This window comes from Acipenser ruthenus, chromosome 1, assembly GCF_902713425.1.
Source record: "Acipenser ruthenus chromosome 1, fAciRut3.2 maternal haplotype, whole genome shotgun sequence".
Lineage (NCBI taxonomy): Eukaryota > Metazoa > Chordata > Actinopteri > Acipenseriformes > Acipenseridae > Acipenser > Acipenser ruthenus.
Window position 1 is genome coordinate 5,853,603 of NC_081189.1, and position 20,544 is coordinate 5,874,146.

The following is a 20,544-nucleotide window of genomic DNA, read 5'->3' on the forward strand; positions in this document are numbered from 1 at the left end:
TTGAAATGGTTAACTAATAAAGGCTTGGTAACTGCTTTCATTCACTTGATTAAATGCTTATGTAGGTCAAGCAGGACTAATAACTAATAAATATGTACTTCTAGGTGTCAGTTTTTTAAACAGTTCCCTATAATATGCCCAACCTGTATTCAATTCCATTCACTTTCTTGGGCATAAGTTGGTAGCAGATGTATTATTTTAGAAACAAAAGGAAAATACATGGTTTCTATAATGTGTTTATTTCCAGACTACATGTGAATTCTACATTGCAAATGTAAGAGCAAGGCAGCCAAGATTGATGGAGTTATTGCACTTGTAATAACATGTTTATTTAATAACCTCTTTATTTGAAAAGCTGAAATACTGTAGAGTTTCACTGGCATTAAGTAGGGTAGAATTTATTCAGATAAGGTCTGACTTAAGAAAGGTTCATCTCTAGACACAAGTTTTGGGACACTAATGGATGTACTAGCTGAAACGTTTGTCTACTTGACTTAGTTTCATCCATAATGTTACCACTCAAAATTAATAAAATAAATAGAAATATACTGTTAATCTGAATAAGTAATACATTCGCCCATTACCTTGAGATGCTTCTGTTTTCTCATCATCATCTACTACTTATATACTGTTATCTGCTGCTGTAATTAACTTGTTTAAGCATGCTGCCTGAAAGCATCTGTACTTCAACATATTGATTTTCCTAACAAAAACAAATGAGTCAAAGCATCCTTTTCAGTGTAATCAATATACAGGGCCCATAAATATGTGTGAAGGAAATTAGTTATTGTAAAAAACAAACTTAGTTTTCACTAACTGTGATCAAGTGGCAAAACTTTCCCAAGCCTCGTTTATTTGCTAAACGGCGGTCTGATTGTCAGAGTTGGAGAATGTACTTGGGTTTTAGTTAATGTTTTGTTGTCTGATAGCAGTGAACCAGTGATGCTGTCGACTTTGAGAACCTCGGCAGCCCTCTGCACTTTCCTAGACTGTGCCGCACGTGTTGGGTCTCGTAGCAAAGGGTTCCTAGAGACAAAACAGAACAAGGTGCTGTAATTATTAACTTGATGTAATTATTAACTTACCATGGCATGGCACATTAACCCAAATAAATACAGTGCTCCCTCTTTATTTTTTTGTTAATTCACAATAATTCATGTTTAAGCAATTTTTAACATCCTTCTGGCTACCTTCAAATATTACCCATTTGGTATGTCCAGTGCATATGTAAACATGTTTGAGTGACAGGAAAAAATGCCTTTTTTTTAGCTGTTCTGTGACTATTTATAACAATACAATTCGGTCATTGTTATCAATAGAAAGTATGATACGAAAGCATTACGTTTACATTCTATTGGTTCTTCCCTTAAAAATATAAGTTGTTCTGGTTCACTAGTCAAATGCATTTAAAAAAAAAAAAAAGTTTACTGTTTCGACCAAATTTTTGTGCTCTTTCTTTTTTTTAAGTGGCGATTGAGATACAGATACTGTACATGTATCATGAGAGCATGTACATGTCATCTCGGGTTAACACAGCAACCGAAACCATGAGAGCATGTACATGTCATCTCGGGTTAACACAGCAACCGAAACCATGAGAGCATGTACATGTCATCTCGGGATAACACAGCAACCGAAACCATGAGAGCATGTACATGTCATCTCGGGTTAACACAGCAACCGAAACCATGAGAGCATGTACATGTCATCTCGGGTTAACACAGCAACCGAAACCATGAGAGCATGTACATGTCATCTCGGGTTAACACAGCAACCGAAACCATGAGAGCATGTACATGTCATCTCGAGTTAACACAGCAACCGAAACCATGAGAGCATGTACATGTCATCTCGAGTTAACACAGCAACCGAAACCATGAGAGCATGTACATGTCATCTTGAGTTAACACAGCAACCGAAACCATGAGAGCATGTACATGTCATCTCGGGTTAACACAGCAACCGAAACCATGAGAGCATGTACATGTCATCTCGAGTTAACACAGCAACCGAAACCATGAGAGCATGTACATGTCATCTCGAGTTAACACAGCAACCGAAACCATGAGAGCATGTACATGTCATCTCGGGTTAACACAGCAACCGAAACCATGAGAGCATGTACATGTCATCTCGAGTTAACACAGCAACCGAAACCATGAGAGCATGTACATGTCATCTCGGGTTAACACAGCAACCGAAACCATGAGAGCATGTACATGTCATCTCGGGTTAACACAGCAACTGAAACCATGAGAGCATGTACATGTCATCTCGAGTTAACACAGCAACCGAAACCATGAGAGCATGTACATGTCATCTCGGATTAACACAGCAACCGAAACCATGAGAGCATGTACATGTCATCTCGGATTAACACAGCAACCGAAACCATGAGAGCATGTACATGTCATCTCGGGATAACACAGCAACCGAAACCATGAGAGCATGTACATGTCATCTCGGGTTAACACAGCAACCGAAACCATGAGAGCATGTACATGTCATCTCGGGTTAACACAGCAACCGAAACCATGAGAGCATGTACATGTCATCTCGAGTTAACACAGCAACCGAAACCATGAGAGCATGTACATGTCATCTCGGGTTAACACAGCAACTGAAACCATGAGAGCATGTACATGTCATCTCGGGTTAACACAGCAACCGAAACCATGAGAGCATGTACATGTCATCTCGGGTTAACACAGCAACCGAAACCATGAGAGCATGTACATGTCATCTCGAGTTAACACAGCAACCGAAACCATGAGAGCATGTACATGTCATCTCGGGTTAACACAGCAACCGAAACCATGAGATCATGTACATGTCATCTCGAGTTAACACAGCAACCGAAACCATGAGATCATGTACATGTCATCTCGGGTTAACACAGCAACCTAAACCATGAGAGCATGTACATGTCATCTCGGGTTAACACCGCAACCGAAACCATGAGAGCATGTACATGTCATCTCGAGTTAACAAAGTAAGGAATTGGCTTAATCAAAGTAAATCCAAAAAGCAGGTAAAATGAACAACATAGTGTACAATACATCCATCCATTGCCATCAAGCATCTTCATTTCATTAACGTCAACTAGACCTAGTCCTCTCCTGAATACCAGCACCTTCTAGCATCTAGTATTAACCAGAGCCGACAATAACCAGTCACTAGATTCGCCAACTCTGATCACTGGTGTTTCCCATGTGTTTGCTTCCCCTATAAGATGGCAACCACTAGCCCTACTGCTGTGCAATGTCTTTAGGATGGTATTATAGTATAGCTGGTGCACTTGTTATACTGCCATGTAGAATATGCATGCACATCCCTGCAAGCTGAAATGAGTCACCCAGTGCAAATATTATGAATCCATCTATCAGATTAGTTATTAGAGAGGACAGTGATCAGGTGAATTTGCCAGCTCACTTGGGATGACTTTGGTTTCCATTCAGGGCTGGGATTCAATCACAGAATCCCTCTCTGAAAAGACTTGCTGTTGTGTGTTGAGAACTAGCTGTGTCTGCATTCAAAGAGCATGGTACCTGGACCAGGAGGGCTGTACAGACAATGGGAAAGGTTTACTAAGCAGTTCACCAGTGTAAAGACAAAAACAAATTACAAAACAAGGGAAGTAAAGGTTATTGGGGCTTTTAAACATAACATAATTGGTTGTTTATTCAACTCTTTGGAACATATCAAATTTTCCATTCATATTTCATCCAACTCTCCTTGACCACCCCCGTCCCCCTCCCCCCTTTGAAAACTGTACATGTGAAGCCATTGTTTTGTCTCTGTAACCATGGGCTCCTGTGGTATAAACAAAAGCCCCTGTCTGCATTAAACACAAATAAACTGAATAATGAATCAAGTTGGCAAAGAGCCCACCCATCCTGAAGTTTGACGTATCACAGAGGAAGTCTGAACTAAAATAGAAAACAAATGCTGCAACAGGAAACAGCATTGCTTTGACCAGAATTGTAAAAGGGAAAGTAATGTCCACACTTCTTGGAAAATACTGTGATCCCAGAAATTCCAAAAAAGGAAATCTTTCATATGGTTATTAATAACTGCTGTTTATTTGCATTTTATCAGCATGGTTTTATCACGCAGTACTTCCTTGTGTTGTTTGTGTCCTATATTTGGATGAACCTGCCAACCTGAACGACTGTGAGCTGGGGTAGAATGTGGAGCTGAACTGAGGGGCAAGGACCTTTCACACAGCGCTCAAACAGACACACACATCTACAAAGGACTGGCGGTGGCACAGTACAGTATTTTCATAGCATCTCTTGACTCCGGAGCCCTGGGTTTAAATTGGGCTACGAACGAAAGTTTAACGTGCTTAACCTCCAATGGGGCAATCACACCATTTGAAGGATCTGCTTGAGAGAGGCCCAGGACTGAATGGCAGGGGTGTACAGTCAGAACAGAATTTGGGGTATGGCTGCAGTCAATGCCATTTCGTGAGCCCAATTTGTACAAAACTGCAAAAAAATAAATGTAAATAAATATATAAAACTATGGGGCAACAACAGGTGTATTGAATTTTCAGATGGCACTTCACCTTTGTGTAGCAGTTACAACATTTCGCCACATAGGGGAGCTGTGTTCTAAGTTATACAATCATAGTCACAGAAAACACAGCTCTGTTTGTTAATCTCGTTCCCTACTTGCTATACAAAAATTGTATTAAGTTCATGTAAAACAACAAACAACGCATACTAGAAACATGCAATGGTGCACTGGTAGAGGAATGTGTTTCTGTTCACAATCTCATATGTGGAAAATAAAGACCCTTTCACACCCACAAGGGAACATATACAAACAATATTACAGCTAACTAGCTCTGCACACACAACTGGTTAGCCAGTAGCCACATATGCACAACATATATGGCACTGCAAATGTACACTGTACAATACTGTCAGCCACAAACATACTGCAAGTTCAAAACTTCAACCGCAAGACTAACCACATCTACCAAAGCCTCATGATATAGATGCTCAAATTGTACAATACAGCAAAAGTACAAATCATTCCCATCACATACTGTATGTACATTGCCCTAGAGCATGACATTTTAGGTGTGTAAGGTTTTAAATATTGTATTAATTGTAACCATTTTACAATTCTCTTGTTATAGTAAGAAGGAATACATCCTTAATGATCTCTCCCCCTGTAATCTCACACAATGCCAAAGGCCCTGTCTGCCTGAGGAAACAGGATACGATCTGGTTACTTTGAAGTTCAGAGTACTCTTTGAACTCAGGTGGAAGATCCTGGTTTTCAAGGTGCTATTTCCCCTATATAGAGCGGATTTTGCATAGGTGTTAAAAACATGATCTCACCCGATAGAGACAGGTTCCCACAGACAAGGTGTCGGGCTTCGGCTGGGGAAGGAGGGGGGCTTGTTAAACCTACAGTGTTGTATTATTTAGTTTTGAAGATTTGTCCGTGCAGTTCGTATGTGGTTACGTTCTGTATTGTGCATCACTGGAGTTCCTTTTTGTCTCAGAATTAAACTGTTTTTATTGAAAATCACATCAAGAGGACTGGAATTATTATTTTTGAGAAACAAACTAACCTTTCTTACAGGGGGTCCCATTGTCATACTGTGTACTGTAAACGGTGTACTGAAAACATTTATCAGTTTATCAGAGCGTGAAATGCACGAGCCACACCGTGTCGATCTAATCACATAATCACATTTTAAAATGTGGAATTGTCTTCCCCCAAAACATTCAATAAAATAAGAACGTTTACATTCAAATTAAGCTACAAAATACCAAGACTGTTGCATTAGTGAACAAATGTGCTTTATGGATGCACACTGAGTAACTGTGCTATGCTTAGCTTCACACATTCTGTAAATGCTGACAAAATGTATGATCCAAAGTGCTATGGGACTGTTTTTCTTGTTTGTCTACTCCCTCCCACACTGACTTTTAGGAAGAAAAAAAGACTCCCTTTTTGTACAAACAGTTTGTCTGATGTGGTCATTTATACATTCATTAATTCAATTGTAGCATTAATGAAACATTTAGTAAAACAAGAACTCGTAAGTTATCTAGGAATCACCCCATTCTTGTATTGCCACAGTAAAGACAGGTAACCTCTATGGGAATGTCCAAGGTGGATTATTCACTTGTGTGATGGATCTGTTTCACACCAGTAGGAGTCACTTTCTGCACACATATAGACTCTCAGTCTCTCTTACACACAGGGCTTTATAATGAATTGCAGGGGTCTGACTTGCTAATCAATATCTACCCAGACCTCCTTGCAGCTTCCTGTTACTCAGTAAAGAATTACAATATTCAGCATTTTTCAAAGCCATTCATGAAATAGGTGTGCATAGTAATGGAAAATGTTGTTGAAGCAAATGGTGAAAGCAATGTTTTTGAGTCTTGTTTCAAAAGCAATAAGAATTAATTTACAGAACTATCAGTCCTGTTGTTTTTGAAGCATTTTGCATCACTTGATCAAACTCAGATCTTTATTGTCAATGCCTTATCCATTATTGTTTCTCATTTCCTAAAGGTGTGATAAACTACCTTGGGCCAGATTTATTAAGTATTTTAACTGAAAATGAAAAATGAAATGTCAGTGTTAAAGCCTTTTCAATTAAAAGCTGAAGTGAATTTATTTTCCCTGCTGACTATAATTGTCTCTCATGATGTTGTAATTAGCTTTACGCACTTGACATACCCTGTACCTTCCCACAATACCAGACCTGACCTCATGTAGGTTCTGAATTAATGAATCATCAACTGGTGACTGCATACCAAGGTTATATTTTGATTTTATTTTGTATTTATTAGATGAAAATGCAGGTACGCTGGTTACAATATACTTTTTCAATCCACTGCTTGGATGAAGGCCTCCCCAGGATTCTTCCACAAAAGCCTGTCTGCTGCATTCCTCATTCACGTTGCTCCGGCGTGTTTCCTAATTTCATCTTGCCATCTTCCTGGAGGTCTTCTCTTGGTCGCTTTATATCTCTTGGGATCCAGTCTAGTATCTCCTTGGTCCAGCGATGGTCTGTTCTTCTTGCTACATGTCCGGCCCACTGCCATTTCAGTTTTTTATTATTTTATAATATCATTGCATACTTTTGTTTATGCTCTTATCCATTCCTTACTTTTGCTGTCTCTTCTTGTTATTCCAAGCATGCATCTTTCCATACTCCGTTGAGTGGTTTGTAATTTTTGAGTCATTTTTGCATTGAAGATCCAGGTTTCGCATCCATAAGTTAGCATTGGCAGCACGCATTGCTCGAAGACTTTCCTCTTGAGGTGTAAGTGTAGTCTTCATTTCAGAACCATGCTTAATCTTCCAAATGCACTCCAGCCCATTTTTGCTCTTCTGTTGATTTCGCACATTTGGTTCTCCGTTGCCGAAACTAACTGTCCTAAGTATACGTAGTTATTTACTTCTTCAAGCTTGATCCCATTGTCTTAAATTTCCTGTGGAGTGGTATATTTATTATTATTTAAATTCCACGTTATCAACACATTAAGTAGTTGAATGCAGTTATTGTGCTTAGGGGTTTAACTGTGTATACAACTATATTTACACCAAGGCAGATTTTCTCCCTCATTTAATGACTAGCAATAATAGAATAATCAGTAGCAAATTGCAATGTGCAATAAAACTAACGGTGACTGACTACACTTGTGTTTTATTGCCAAACTATTGTAAAGGCCCGGTCCCTCAAAAAGAGCCCTCAGTCCATATCAATGTTTTTTTAAAGGTAAGGAAATAAGGCCTGGCTAGAGTGGTTTGTTTGTGGCCTTTGAGTGCTTTCATAGGAGTGCTTGTTTGGATCAGCCCTGTCAAAACTGTCTGCTTTGTGTGTGCGTCACTCAAACAAGAAACAATACTGCCAATGAGCTTATCTCCCCTGTCCTGACTGGAAAGGAAAGCAGCACATCCCTGAAAAAGAGCAACCTGTTTCATGTATTATATTTAGCAGTGCAGCACATAAACACAGTTACCCACCCCAATGCAAGGATCTTTTCACATCAAGCAGTTAGGACTGGCGCACGGCAGTCAGGACTGACAAGTACCGATTTATACTTATACAGTACAGTGCTCCCTGTTTATTTCGCTAGCTGACTTAGACTTCAGAAAATACTGAAATATTGAAAGCAGTGAATTGGTGAAGGGCCCTTATACTGGTTAGGTACAGTACATGACTGTTTGACAAATTTGTGAACTGTCGAAGAGGGAGCACTGTACATGAATACATGAATACCCCAGCAAAATCACGACAGCAGCTACAGGTGGGAGAGGAATTTGTGAATATTATAGCCAGGCTGCAGATTCCAGCTTTGTTGGGGTATTATTTCTGATGCAGTTCTATGTTATATTGCATATGTAAATATAGGGTGGCGATGCAGTTACTGTACAGGACCACGAAACAGCAAAGTATCTACAGATGACTCATACTTGGTTATCTACTGTATCAATGTATTTATTACTATTTAAATGCACTGTGGTTATAACAGTGCACTGAAAACAGTTAACAAGGACGCTAGAGAGACAAATTAGAATAAGAAACAGAAGGCAGGCAGTAATGTGTTTTAAATGATGAAATGATCATTATTGAGGTATTGTTTAAACAGTGGCTTGTTAGAACCCTGAAACCCTGTAACACTACCAGTCAGGTTTATTAGAGAGTTAAAGGAGGGCTGTAATTCTGTCTCTCATTGTTAGATCATTGAAATATACCCCATACTGCCTTCGCTTTGGAATGAATGGCCTACATGGAGCTAGACCAGTAGGGCAACAATACAGATTTTGCTCTCCTTCAACTACCTCCATCTGTGAGGAGGGTTTTTGAGATCCTCACTGGGACTGTATAAATCTGGATTTGCTAATGAATTGCAATCGATTCAGGAGTTTGTGGGGGTGTGGGGCTTGTCAGTGTCCAACCGCAATCTTCTGTGGAAGACAGAGACACTGGAACACAGGGAATACATATAACACATAGGCACTGCAGATTTGACTGCATGTATACTAACCCTGTGATGCATGTGCAATACTAGCATGTAGATATGAGGATTTGTGCATTTCTTATGTTTTCCTGGTAAAGAGAACACGGTTTTCAGTTTCATTGGCCTGTGTTACGTTTATAGTTAGCAGTTTGTTTAACTCCATGTAGATGGCCTGCTTCACATTATGTTAGAGAATCCCATATTAGTCTTGGACTACTGGCAGTGTGTAAATAGTAGCTGTTGTTTAGGCTTGAAAACAGCCTAAAGCTGAATTGAAAAGAGAGAGGAATTAAACACACACACACACACACACATCCAAAAACAGATAGATAGATAGATAGATAGATAGATAGATAGATAGATAGATATATAGATAGATAGATAGATAGATAGATAGATAGATAGATAGACAGGTATTTATTTATTTTGCCTGGAATTATGATGCATTGAGTGTGTTTCAATAGCCTAGGCCCAGGGTAGTGGAATTCTTACAGGTTTAATTGAGTTTGTGTGACCGAGTGCATATGCATGTGAGGCACTGGGCTTTCTGAACAAAAGCAGCTGAGGAAGCGATGATGCTGCTGAGGCTGGAGCTATCTAGTTCAGACCGGTAGAAGTTAGCGAAGGAAAAGAGGAGGGGGAGCGAGGGGGATAGATAAGCATTTCGATCGGAGACTGACTCATTTATTCACAAAAATAACCACAGGGGAAAGCAGGCCAGCAATTACGAGCTAGTCTGATATGTGTATCAAATGGTAATTGTTATTCTTGGTATTGCTTACAGTTCCTAGGAGCCCACACCCAAATACAAAAACGAGTTGGGATTGTGACCTTACAGTGGTCTGCTTCCCAGCCCAAGCAAAACTTTTATTCAGGGTTCATATATATATATATATATATATATATATATATATATATATATATATATATATATATATATATATATGTGTGTGTGTGTGTTTGTGTATAAAGTGCCCTTTAGGCAAGCCTATAATGCAAAATTCCCTTGTGTTTATTGAACATGAAATCTTGTTGGTTTGAGCCTGTCTCAGAAAGTTCTGTCCATTTAGAAGAATATCAGCAGTACTAAGTAGTATCCTTTAAATTCAGTTTGGATAACTGCAGTAAATGCCAGTATTGAACGTTTGGACTCCATATGGTGATAAATGAGCGACGTGATTGGATGAGTTCCTCTGTGCTGGTCCAATGAGAAACCTTGTGTCCTTTGCTTCTACACTCTGATGAGCCGGGAGAGTTAAGATCTAGCTGGATAGGGAAGCTTTCCGAGTATGAGTGTAACCCCACAAGCAAACACATACCGCCAGTACTCATCTATTTTTACAAGCACAAGGAAGCAAGCTTTTTGTGATTCTTTTTAGTCAGAAAACAAATGTGTCCGTGCCAAACTCGATTGGGTTTATAGGAATCAATTCTTCTGAACGTATTAGATTATGCATATAAATGGGATATATCATTCTCTATTGTTCCTGCTTAGATCATTATTTTAACCACTGACACAGCATTAGGGTTGTAGAAGGGAGCAGTAAAGTGTTAAGTAAGCCTACAATATATAGTGTCTGGAACATTTACCTGCAGTCTCTGGCAAGCTTTGTCAGGCTGGTCTAAACTAGTTGCAGATAGCTCACAATAGTACCTTTCACAAAATTAGACACTATCTGAATCCAATTGCTTTAAAAGCTTAACTGCACTGTCTGCTACAGCACTTTCATGGCTGCTGAAGAGGCTCAAGGGAATTGCAGTTTTTATCTATAGAGACTAGTTCTCAGGTTGTAAGCCAAACAACAAAACTACACTGTGCAAGTACTGTCTCTTTATATATGTACATGGGGCCAGCAAAGTGATTGCAAACAAAATACATAAAAGTGACACTGAAGCTACTTACTCTTAAAAAAAAAAAGCAGCTGAACATTTACTGTTGACAAATATGCTATTTGAGCAACATGCAGTAGGTAACATTAGTGTTTATTGGATGACAGTGTCCTAATTATTATTTTAGCAAGCTAGTTTAGTGAAGATGAACAGTATATACTGATACATGTTTGCATTAGAAATGGTAACCAATGTATAATTTTTAGCTCAGTCGCTGGCTTCAGTGATATTCAGTAAATTTAAATCGGTCAAACTGCTCTTTTCTGTGGTTGTTTCCAGCAATTTGCTGTATTGTAACTACAGTGTAAATGTGGTTGTTTTTCATTTGAACTATATCCTGTCTATCGGGTACTTTAACTCCTTTTAGGCTCTGCTTTATTGGAGCATATAACTCTCTCTGGAGCACAGAAACCTTGACTCCCACGAAGAGCGTTATGTAATAAATGGAATTGTATTTGCAGTCAAGGCAGCCTCTACAGCTGTACTCTTTCAGCAGCAATAACTGCAATCAAGGGAGCCCTGTGACCCTGGTGCAGTTTCTGTTCATGTGAGCATTCTGTTGTTTACATACAGTATCTTGTTTTATAATGCATAGCCAGGACTGTAAAATGAGCAGAGCTTGCCAACAGGTTGCAGCAGATGTTGTCAGTGGCTCAAGAGGATGCAGGATTGCATACATGCCAACAGTCCCTGTATGGCCAGGACTGTCCCGATTTCTTAGCAAATCTTCCACGCCCTGATACATAGGAAGAAAATCCTTGGAAATTCTTCATAGCTAGTCTAGGGTCTTCGCTGTAGCGCCGGAATATATATATATATATATATATATATATATATATATATATATATATATATATATATATATATATATACGGCCAATGACGTCAATGGCCGGGCATTGTTGTCAGTGCCCAAGAGCAGTGGCCAATAACAGCATTGACCGGGCATTGACGTCATTGCCCAGTTTTGTCGGTCAATGTTGTTAAAGACCTAAATAACAACATTGGCTAGTAGTTGGTCAATATTGAAAAAATCGTATTACTATTCAAACCAAAAAAAAAAACGGATTGCTATTCAACCAAATAATGCTCTGACGAAATCTTTCATTTTAAATAATAAAAGTGAGATTTGGCAAAGTACAGTGTGTAGGAGTGTTTTATACTTCATACAATATAGCTGTATTCAACCAAATGTATTCAATATTAATAGAACCAACGACACAGAGCTAGTGTTAAAATCAACCAATTTTTTTCTTTACAGTGTTCTTATTGCAGCACGACAGGTTACTATGACACAGTTACACAGTTTATCATTAGCTTTTTTTTTAAGTACACTTATTGGTAAAACTTTTTTTTTGCAAGAACATTTTTTTTTATATATATATATAACAACAACACAGCATTTTTTTCTTTTCAGTGTAGACTACTTAGTGCAGCATGACAGACTACAATGCACCGCTATAAACAATGCTTGATGAGAGCTGTTGGCACTAACACCATTGCCCGAGATTCACTGGGCATTGTTGACAATATATATATTTAGCGACTGCTGACCCTCGTGCACTGCACTGCCTGGCAGGGATTGTGTTCACATGACCAGATCTCAGTTGATTGACATGTGTCATATCCAGTCATATTGCAGAAGCGTATTGTTTCCTCACTGCTACTGCAATATGATTTGATGCGTATGATTTTGAGTAAAATGTGGGAGCCAATGGAATGTGAAGGACTGGAGTTAGCTACACCCTTCGTTTTCGTACAGCATTCATTGATCACAGGAAGCGTAGTGTTGTAGGTTCTGAGATATGTATTAAATAAAGTCATGGCATGTCATAAAGAAAATGGCATCTATCAAAGCAACAAAAAAAGAAAGTGTTCGTTAAACAGAGACTGGAGTTAAAAATATACATTTATTCTGGGGGGAGGGGGGGGGGGGGGTTAAGTTATTACTTATATGTTAATGAGTGTTTGTGTGTTTATGTGTTTTTCTGCATATGACACCCCCTCGGGTGTCCCACTGAACAGTTTGCAAATGTTGGCAAGTATAGGACTGAGCTTGCACACACTTTTTATGTGACTCCCCAGGAGTTTGTATTGAGGCTCTGAGCTGGTAAGGACAGAAGACTAACATTGTTTTTTGTATAGCACACTCTGATTGTGCCGGCTCATATATGTGACTCCCCATGAGTCACTGCACCTGCTCTAAAACAGAGTTTGTCATTTTTCAATCACATCTAGTGAACTTTATCCAAATATAAGTGATACGTTTCTTTTGATGCTCCAATATAAGTGATTCGTTTCTTTTGATGCTCAGTATAGTGTTTACTAATTATAGGTATTTTGCGCACTACAGCCTGTTGATTGTTACGTCCCACTGTGGCCTTGTGCCCCATGTGAAGCCAGAGGCTAGAGTCGCTCCTTCCCAGAAGAGAGATCATCACCACGGATGCGTCCAGCCTGGGTTGGGGCGCTGTGTGGAATGGCAGGGGTGCGTAAGGTGTGTGGAACCCCCCTTAGCAGGGCCTCTACCCCTTAGCAAGGTCTCCGCGTCAGTGTTTTAGAGCTGCAGAATTCTTTGCAGGAAATTTGAGGGAGAAATATGCTTGTTCGTACAGACAACACAACTGTGGTGGCTTACACCAACCACCAGGGCGGCCTCAGGTCGCCCAGTCTCCATCGTGTGGCCCACAAGCTTTTGCTCTCAGCACACAAGAACCTGTTTTCACTACGGGCAGTTCATCTGCCCTGGGTGACAAACTGAGCGGCGGACCTCCTCTCAAGAGTGGAGGCTTCACCCCAAGGTGGTGAGCCTCATTTGCGAGAAGTTTGGGAGAGAGCAGAGATAGATCTCTTTGCCTCCCAGGAATTAACCCACTGTTCCCTTCTGGTTCTCCCTAATAGGAGGTGGGGACCCACAGGCAATAGATGCCTTGGCACACCAGTGGCCAAGGCAACTGTTATCTGCCTTCCCACCACTCGCCCTGCTCCCGCTGTGTTGGAAGAAAATCAGGCAGTACCAGGCCAAGGTCCTCCTAGTAGCCCCTTAATCGTCCAGGAAACTCTGATGCAGCTCCTGAGCGGGACCTTATGGCATCCCAACCCATCGAGCCTGCAGTTCTGGGTCCGGCCCCTGAATGGCTGCATTTGAGCCATCTGGGGATTTCTAATAGAGTCATTGACACCCTGCAGAATGCCAGGGCACTGTCCACGTGTTCCCTTTAAGGGTACAAGTGAGGTGTTTTTCAGAGGTGCTGTCTGCTTCGTGGGTTCGACCCTACGACCTGTCCCATGGCAGTTATACTGCAATTTTTGCAGGACCTTTTTGACGTGGGCATCTGTTGGACATATGCAATGCGGCAGATACCTTCACTAGGTTCTACAGACTGAATGCCGTGGATCCTCAAAACCAAGTCGATCCTTACAACACAGGCATAGAGGTGAGATTCTCCCTATCGCCCTAGCTCCTGTACTGGGGGTTCCATGTGGTAACGCACAAGACAGCCTCTCCGCTTAGCCTAGTAGCATTCTAGTCATTCTGCATTATTGCCCTCGCGACGGCTCTGGCACACTCACCCATACGGTAATGGTTACATTTCGTACTTGAAAGGGAACGTTAGGTTATTATCATAACCCGGGTTCCCTTAAATAGAAATGTAACCGTTAACCTTCAAGGTCGCTGCATTCATGATTGCAGCAGACTTGAAGGAAGAATGACACTAGCGCAGTACTTTTGTGCCCTCGGGGACGGGGCATGACTGCGCCACAGGGTAAATTCCCATGCGGTAATGGTTACATTTCTATTTCAGGGATCTAGGGTTATGATAATAACCTTTTTGGTTCGATAATAACGTTTTGATGGGTTTTGTTCTCTGGGCAAAACGTATATGTTAATCTGGTCAGGCTAAATTGGATGATTCGTTGCCAATTTGGACTGACCACATACATAAATAAATAAGCCGGGGGTATCAAGTATACTAGGTGGTTTTATTGTTAAAGGATGTATTAGAATGCATTTAAATTAGGCCCTGATTTCTGTATTCACAGCCTGTGTTCCTAATGTCTCTGCAGTACAATGAGTCTGTTTGTGTCACTCAGTATGCTATCAGTCCAGATAAAATCTGCTTGCTTTCTGGAATACAGGGTGGTATTTGTGTGGGGTTATTGTGCAATAGATTGTTCAACCCCACAGCAGATTTGATAAAAGTCTCAAAAAATTATCATTAACATGTTTAAATGATAATTTGTGGAAATGTACTACTACAGTTTATAACTTGTTTATATACCTTCACCTCCAAAATTATTGGCACACTTGATAAAGATGAGCAAAAAAGGCTGTATAAAATAAACAACACAGGTAATGAGCTATATTTTATGCTCAAATATATGGGAAAAACATATTCTTTTATTCTAATACAATTGCTCAGAGAAAAAGTTTTTTATTATCAAGTAATAACATTTTTCCTCAAAAAGATAGGTGTCAGAATTATTGGCACCCCTAAAGATTCTTATAAATAAAATCAAACAAAATTAAATCTGCATGAACATTCTACTTCTTTAAGTACTGTAAAGAACTGTATTGTGGCCTTCAATGGCTTCCTGTTTCACTGAGGTATAAAAATGAGGTAACACGCATATGAAATCCATTTGTCATCCATCACCATGGGGAAAGGCAAAGAACTCACAAATGAAAAGAGACAAATGGTTGTTGACCTTCATAAATCAGGCAATAGGTACAAAACAATAGCTAAAAAACTAAATATACCACTTACCACTATTAGGGCAATAATTAAGAAGTTTAAAACCACTGGAACAGTGGTATACTTGCCTGGTAGAGGACGCAAGTGTATCTTGCCCCCACGCACAGTGAGGCAGATGGTTCGGGAGGCAAAGAGAAATCCAAGGGCCACAGTTGGAAAGATTCTGTATGGAGGAATGGTCTAAGATCCCTCCCAATGTGTTCTCAAATCTCATTAAACATTATAGAAAAAGACTCAGTGCCGTTATCCTTGCAAGGGGAGGGTGCACAAAGTACTGAAAACAAGGGGGCCAATAATTGTGACACTTGATTTCTTTTGGAAATAAATTGATAATTTGAGTAATTTTGGTTGATTCCATTGAATCATTAATAAAGTCAAATATATTCCACATGTTGGAAAATTACAAAATAGCTCAGTACTGGTATTATTTATTTTATACAGTCTTTTTTGCTCATCTTTATCAAGGGTGCCAGTAATTTTGGAGATGACTGTAGATCTCTCATTATATAACAAGTTGTAAAAGTAAGTAATGTAAAAGCATTGTCACTGGTTTCAGTAGCAGACAGTAAGTACATGAAGGTTCAGTCCTGGTGCTTTAGTGCTACAGTATTTCATAATGGACATGGGCTTGTGTTTGAATGATTTGCTACGGGGCCAAATTTGAACAAGTTTCATATGTTTTGTTTTGTTACAAAACAAGTTAACCTTTTTTTTTTTAATACTTTATATAGAACATTTTCAATAATGTGAAAAAAAAACATTTTTGGTTGTTGTTGTTTAAAGCAATGAACTTGCCTGGAGTTAAAGTTAATTGTAGGTGGTGTTTGTTTGTATTGTCACGTCAGTATTTCCAATGTGTTTTTCCCTACACAGTTAAACAAGGAACTGCACTGTCAGCCAATGATTTGACCTGATTTTAACCTTTTTTGTGTACAGTAAATGTCTCACACACACACAGTGCATTGAGTTTTAATCAGGAGTGTTGGCTGTACAAATCACGATAACCACATTATGCAAGCAAAGTAATGCAGGGCAGTTCCACACAGAGTTATGGAAAGTTATGTGTAATCTAATGTTGGCTATGTAAGGGTAAAACAAACAGGTTGGCTCCTACTTATCTATGCAGTACATAAAGGACTGGGGGTGTGATGTGTTGTTCTGACGAGGACTTTGAGGCTCAAAGTGGAGGTGTATAAAGAAGTGCAGTGATCTTTAAAATGGGGGGGGGGGGGGGGTGCTGAGTGTTAGTGCAGATGTATTTAGCGATTCCGTGTGTGGGTTCAAAAACATGTCATTGTTTGATAATGTACTTTGAAGTTCAGAAATGTGTTAACATTATTATCAGGATAATTAAGTTTTCTCATAAGCACGATAGCCTGAAACTTGCATGTGGTAAATGCACACCATGGTGAGAAACATTTTCATGGTACTGACCTTTTAAATTATTACATTTCTTATTAAAATCCAGGATGTGTACTGTTACTAACATACCTTGTTATCTTAAAGAATATATTTATATAACAACTTAATAATCATATTAGATAATGTTCACATTCTCCAGAGATCCGCCTGTGTATCTTTTGATGAAATACAGTATGATTAAAAATGGCACTAGTGAGGCTAATACAGTAGTGTACTGGAGGGCAGGTGATGATAAAACAAAGTCTTACCTAAAATAATTATTTTTCCCCAGCAACTGATATTTTCTTATATTTTGAGAATACATTTGTCTAAATGTTTGCTTAGAAGACTCTAGGTTTCATTCACATCTTGAGAATTGCTCTAGAGAAGTTCTAGCATCTTATCATTGCAATAAATAAAATCTTCACATCAGAATCACTTTCTACAGAAAGCCTTGGTGACCTACTTGTTTTGTGCCTGCTGTATTGGTTGAGATCTAGTGTTACCTTTATTGAAGGAATAAGTAAAGCTATTCTACATACTGTGGTTGTAGGTCAGGGTGACCTACTTTTCATGATACTGACTCCTGTGAAGTGCTATTTAAATTGCTGATTTACATAACATTTTGCTCAATGTCAAAACAAAGCTGTGTGACCGCAGCACAGCAGTCAGAACATTCAGATAGCAACAACTAGTACAGGCATGGATGCATATTAGGTATTTTATTTGCAATTGCAAATTAACATGTTGTTAGTTGATAATTAATCTTAACAATCCCCAATGGGATTTTGTGCTGCCTTTCAGTCATACTTTATTAAAAAGCTGTGCATTTGAAATCTCCAGGAGAAGAGCAAGCGGGGAGATGATAGAAAACTGCAGAAGCAGCAACAAGTGCACATTTTCAAAGGGTCGACTGCACTGTTTGCGCTTAATTAGAGCTGCTTTGGTCGGGAGGGTCTGAATCACGTTGAGAGCCGCCCACGTTGGGATTTGAAAGCAAACTTCAAAGGCACAGCCGGCCAATTCTTTAGACACGATGTTGCCGTACAATTAGGCTGCTGTGAATAGCAGTGCCCCTGCTGCATCTTTTGTTGTTCGAGGGGTTTGTCCTCACCTGATCCCGGCCGCTGTTCTGCAATAGACTAGTGCCAATGTGCCTGTTTGTTCAGCAAGCCTGCATGTGTGTACAGATGTCCCAGAAGGTAATGAATTGGTCTGCTTGGAGAACTACAGCTCATGCACTATTAATAGCTGCCATGGAGCATTTTTTATTGTTTTAGTCCCTTTGAGCTACCATTAAATGCCAGTTGCTCCATTTTAAACCCAGGTCTGCTTTCTGCGGCATTTGCAACATATGTGGTTTGCTTTACAACAGGTAAGGTGCAGGTGTGGGTGCTTGTAAGAACTACCCAGGGTGCTACTGTTAAAGGGTGTCAAATCCTGATTTTGTAAAGGTTAACAGCATGCGTCTAAGGCATTGGTCTTGATACAGAGGCACTAATATACAGTTGTGTTCATATGAACTGTGGGAACAAACAAGGGTGCAACAGTATATAATCAAGCCTGATTAAAGCATCTGCTCAAGCTTACAAACCTGCATATCAAAGCAGGGTGATATATACATCATACAAAACAATATCAAAGCATCAGGTGTACGAGGACGTCTGAGTGAATACAATCTGAGATGGAGTTAAGGTTTTTACACACATTAGCCTCAAGTACAATGTGACTTTCCACTTTTAATGTTCTGGATTTTAGTGTTATGTTTAGTTGTGGATATAAGAAGTATTTGCATACTTTTATTTGAGTTGACATTCATATCTTCTTGTTGCAGATCTCCTTTTTGGTGTCCGCGTACAGCAGCCGGCAGCTCTCAGAGGAAAGCTGTTCTGCCTTGGGGTTGCTCGCTCACTATCTTCACCTCAGCCAGTTCAGCTGGATGCTTATTCAGGTAAGTGGCGATCTGGGCAGAAAAGTCAAATTAACTTGAATTTGAACACTAACCTTTTGAACTTGAACAAATGGCTGCTATAGAGCCGTGCTGATCTGCTACACAGTTCTGCACACCGTGCGCTTTCCCATCACAATAACACCTGTACAATGTCTGATGGCAGTTCATCCATTTCTTTATCAATGGTACGATATGGAAAAAATACTAAAATAAGATCATTGTAATATATGTAAAAGTACTAAAATAGCTTCAAGAATGCAAACTATATAATATGTTAATATAAAAAAGCAATTTACAATTGATACTACTTACTCTTCAAACAAACGTTTGACTAGAAGTCTTATCAATGTCTTTGTTAGGAGAGAAATAGTTTACAGTATTTTAGTGTGTAGACAGTGTGTATTCAGAAATTAAATACAAAATAAAGAATGACATTATATCACTCTGGTTCTTAGATACTTATGCTGTACCTATTTCTGGAGCATCCTGCCCTGATTGTATTAAATAGGTTATTTTCATGATCTCATCCCATCCCATTTACCTGGTCATGGCTGTTGTGAGCACACGTCTCATATACAGTATTATTTTATGTGACCTCCCTACCAGGACCTAGTTTAATGATATCATGAAGAGTGGTGGTTCTCCTTCCTTGCCCATTAGGGCTCCCTTGATGTCCTCAGTGTGACTTCTTGTTGATGCCACATCATTGCAATGTCTTGGCAACATCTACGAGGCCTTGTCCAATTATGGCATCTTAATGGTGACCTTACTTTCTTTTCCATAAATATCCTTCTGCTCGTTCTCACTGTACCAGATACCCTCTTTTGAAATGAAGTCAGTCATTTTTTTTTTATGTATCACAGATGGCCTAGCAGCAGTGCTGAGGTACTGTGAGTTTACACTTTCTGGTGAGTGTAGGGGGGTGGCATTGAAGGTATCTTTGGAACTAATGTCAGTGCTTACAAAAAAGATTCCAAGCTGAAACGTTACCACCTTTATTTAGCTTTATGAGTTGTCAGTGACTTAATGGCTGCTGATTATGTAGTGCTGTATATTAAAACGAGATAGGTTTATTATTCAAGGCCTCTCAAACCAAAGTTTTTATTTCAATTATCTGAAAATAACTACAATCCAGGGAGGACATATATTGTAGTTCTGTTTGTGCTTTCTAATAAACACAGCTGCCTTTTCAACCAGTACATAAGAACATGAAAAAAAATCAAACGAGGGGAAACCTTTACCTTATTGCTAATCTTGGCTATGCTTAGGCTGCAGTTGTTTTTCATTTGGGTATCTATGTAGGCCCATGTGAGTCATCAAAGCTTTTTTCTAATTTGGTCGTCGAAAGCGCCAGAATGTATTTGGAACTAGTTAGTATTTCACTTTTAGATACACTTGATAATAATAAAACCTTTGAACATGTTGGCCTATAGTGTTGAAAGCAAACTGTTAAATAGAAATGTAAAACAAAATGATAATAAATTAATCAGGTATCCACCTGATAAGATAAGGCCAATTTTTTGCTGCTGTGTTTTAAGACA

The 20,544-nt window shown here is 39.4% G+C and overlaps 1 protein-coding gene across 1 annotated transcript in view; it reads left to right on the forward strand.

Moving 5' to 3' along the window:
- The window catches only part of LOC117404042 (adhesion G-protein coupled receptor V1-like), a 190,136-nt gene that overhangs the window by 121,034 nt on the left and 48,558 nt on the right, over positions 1-20,544 (forward strand). Inside the window, exon 84 of the mRNA XM_058985404.1 lies at positions 18,887-19,003. Within this exon, the coding sequence (XP_058841387.1) occupies positions 18,887-19,003 (117 nt within the window). The remainder of the gene's footprint in view (positions 1-18,886; positions 19,004-20,544) is intronic.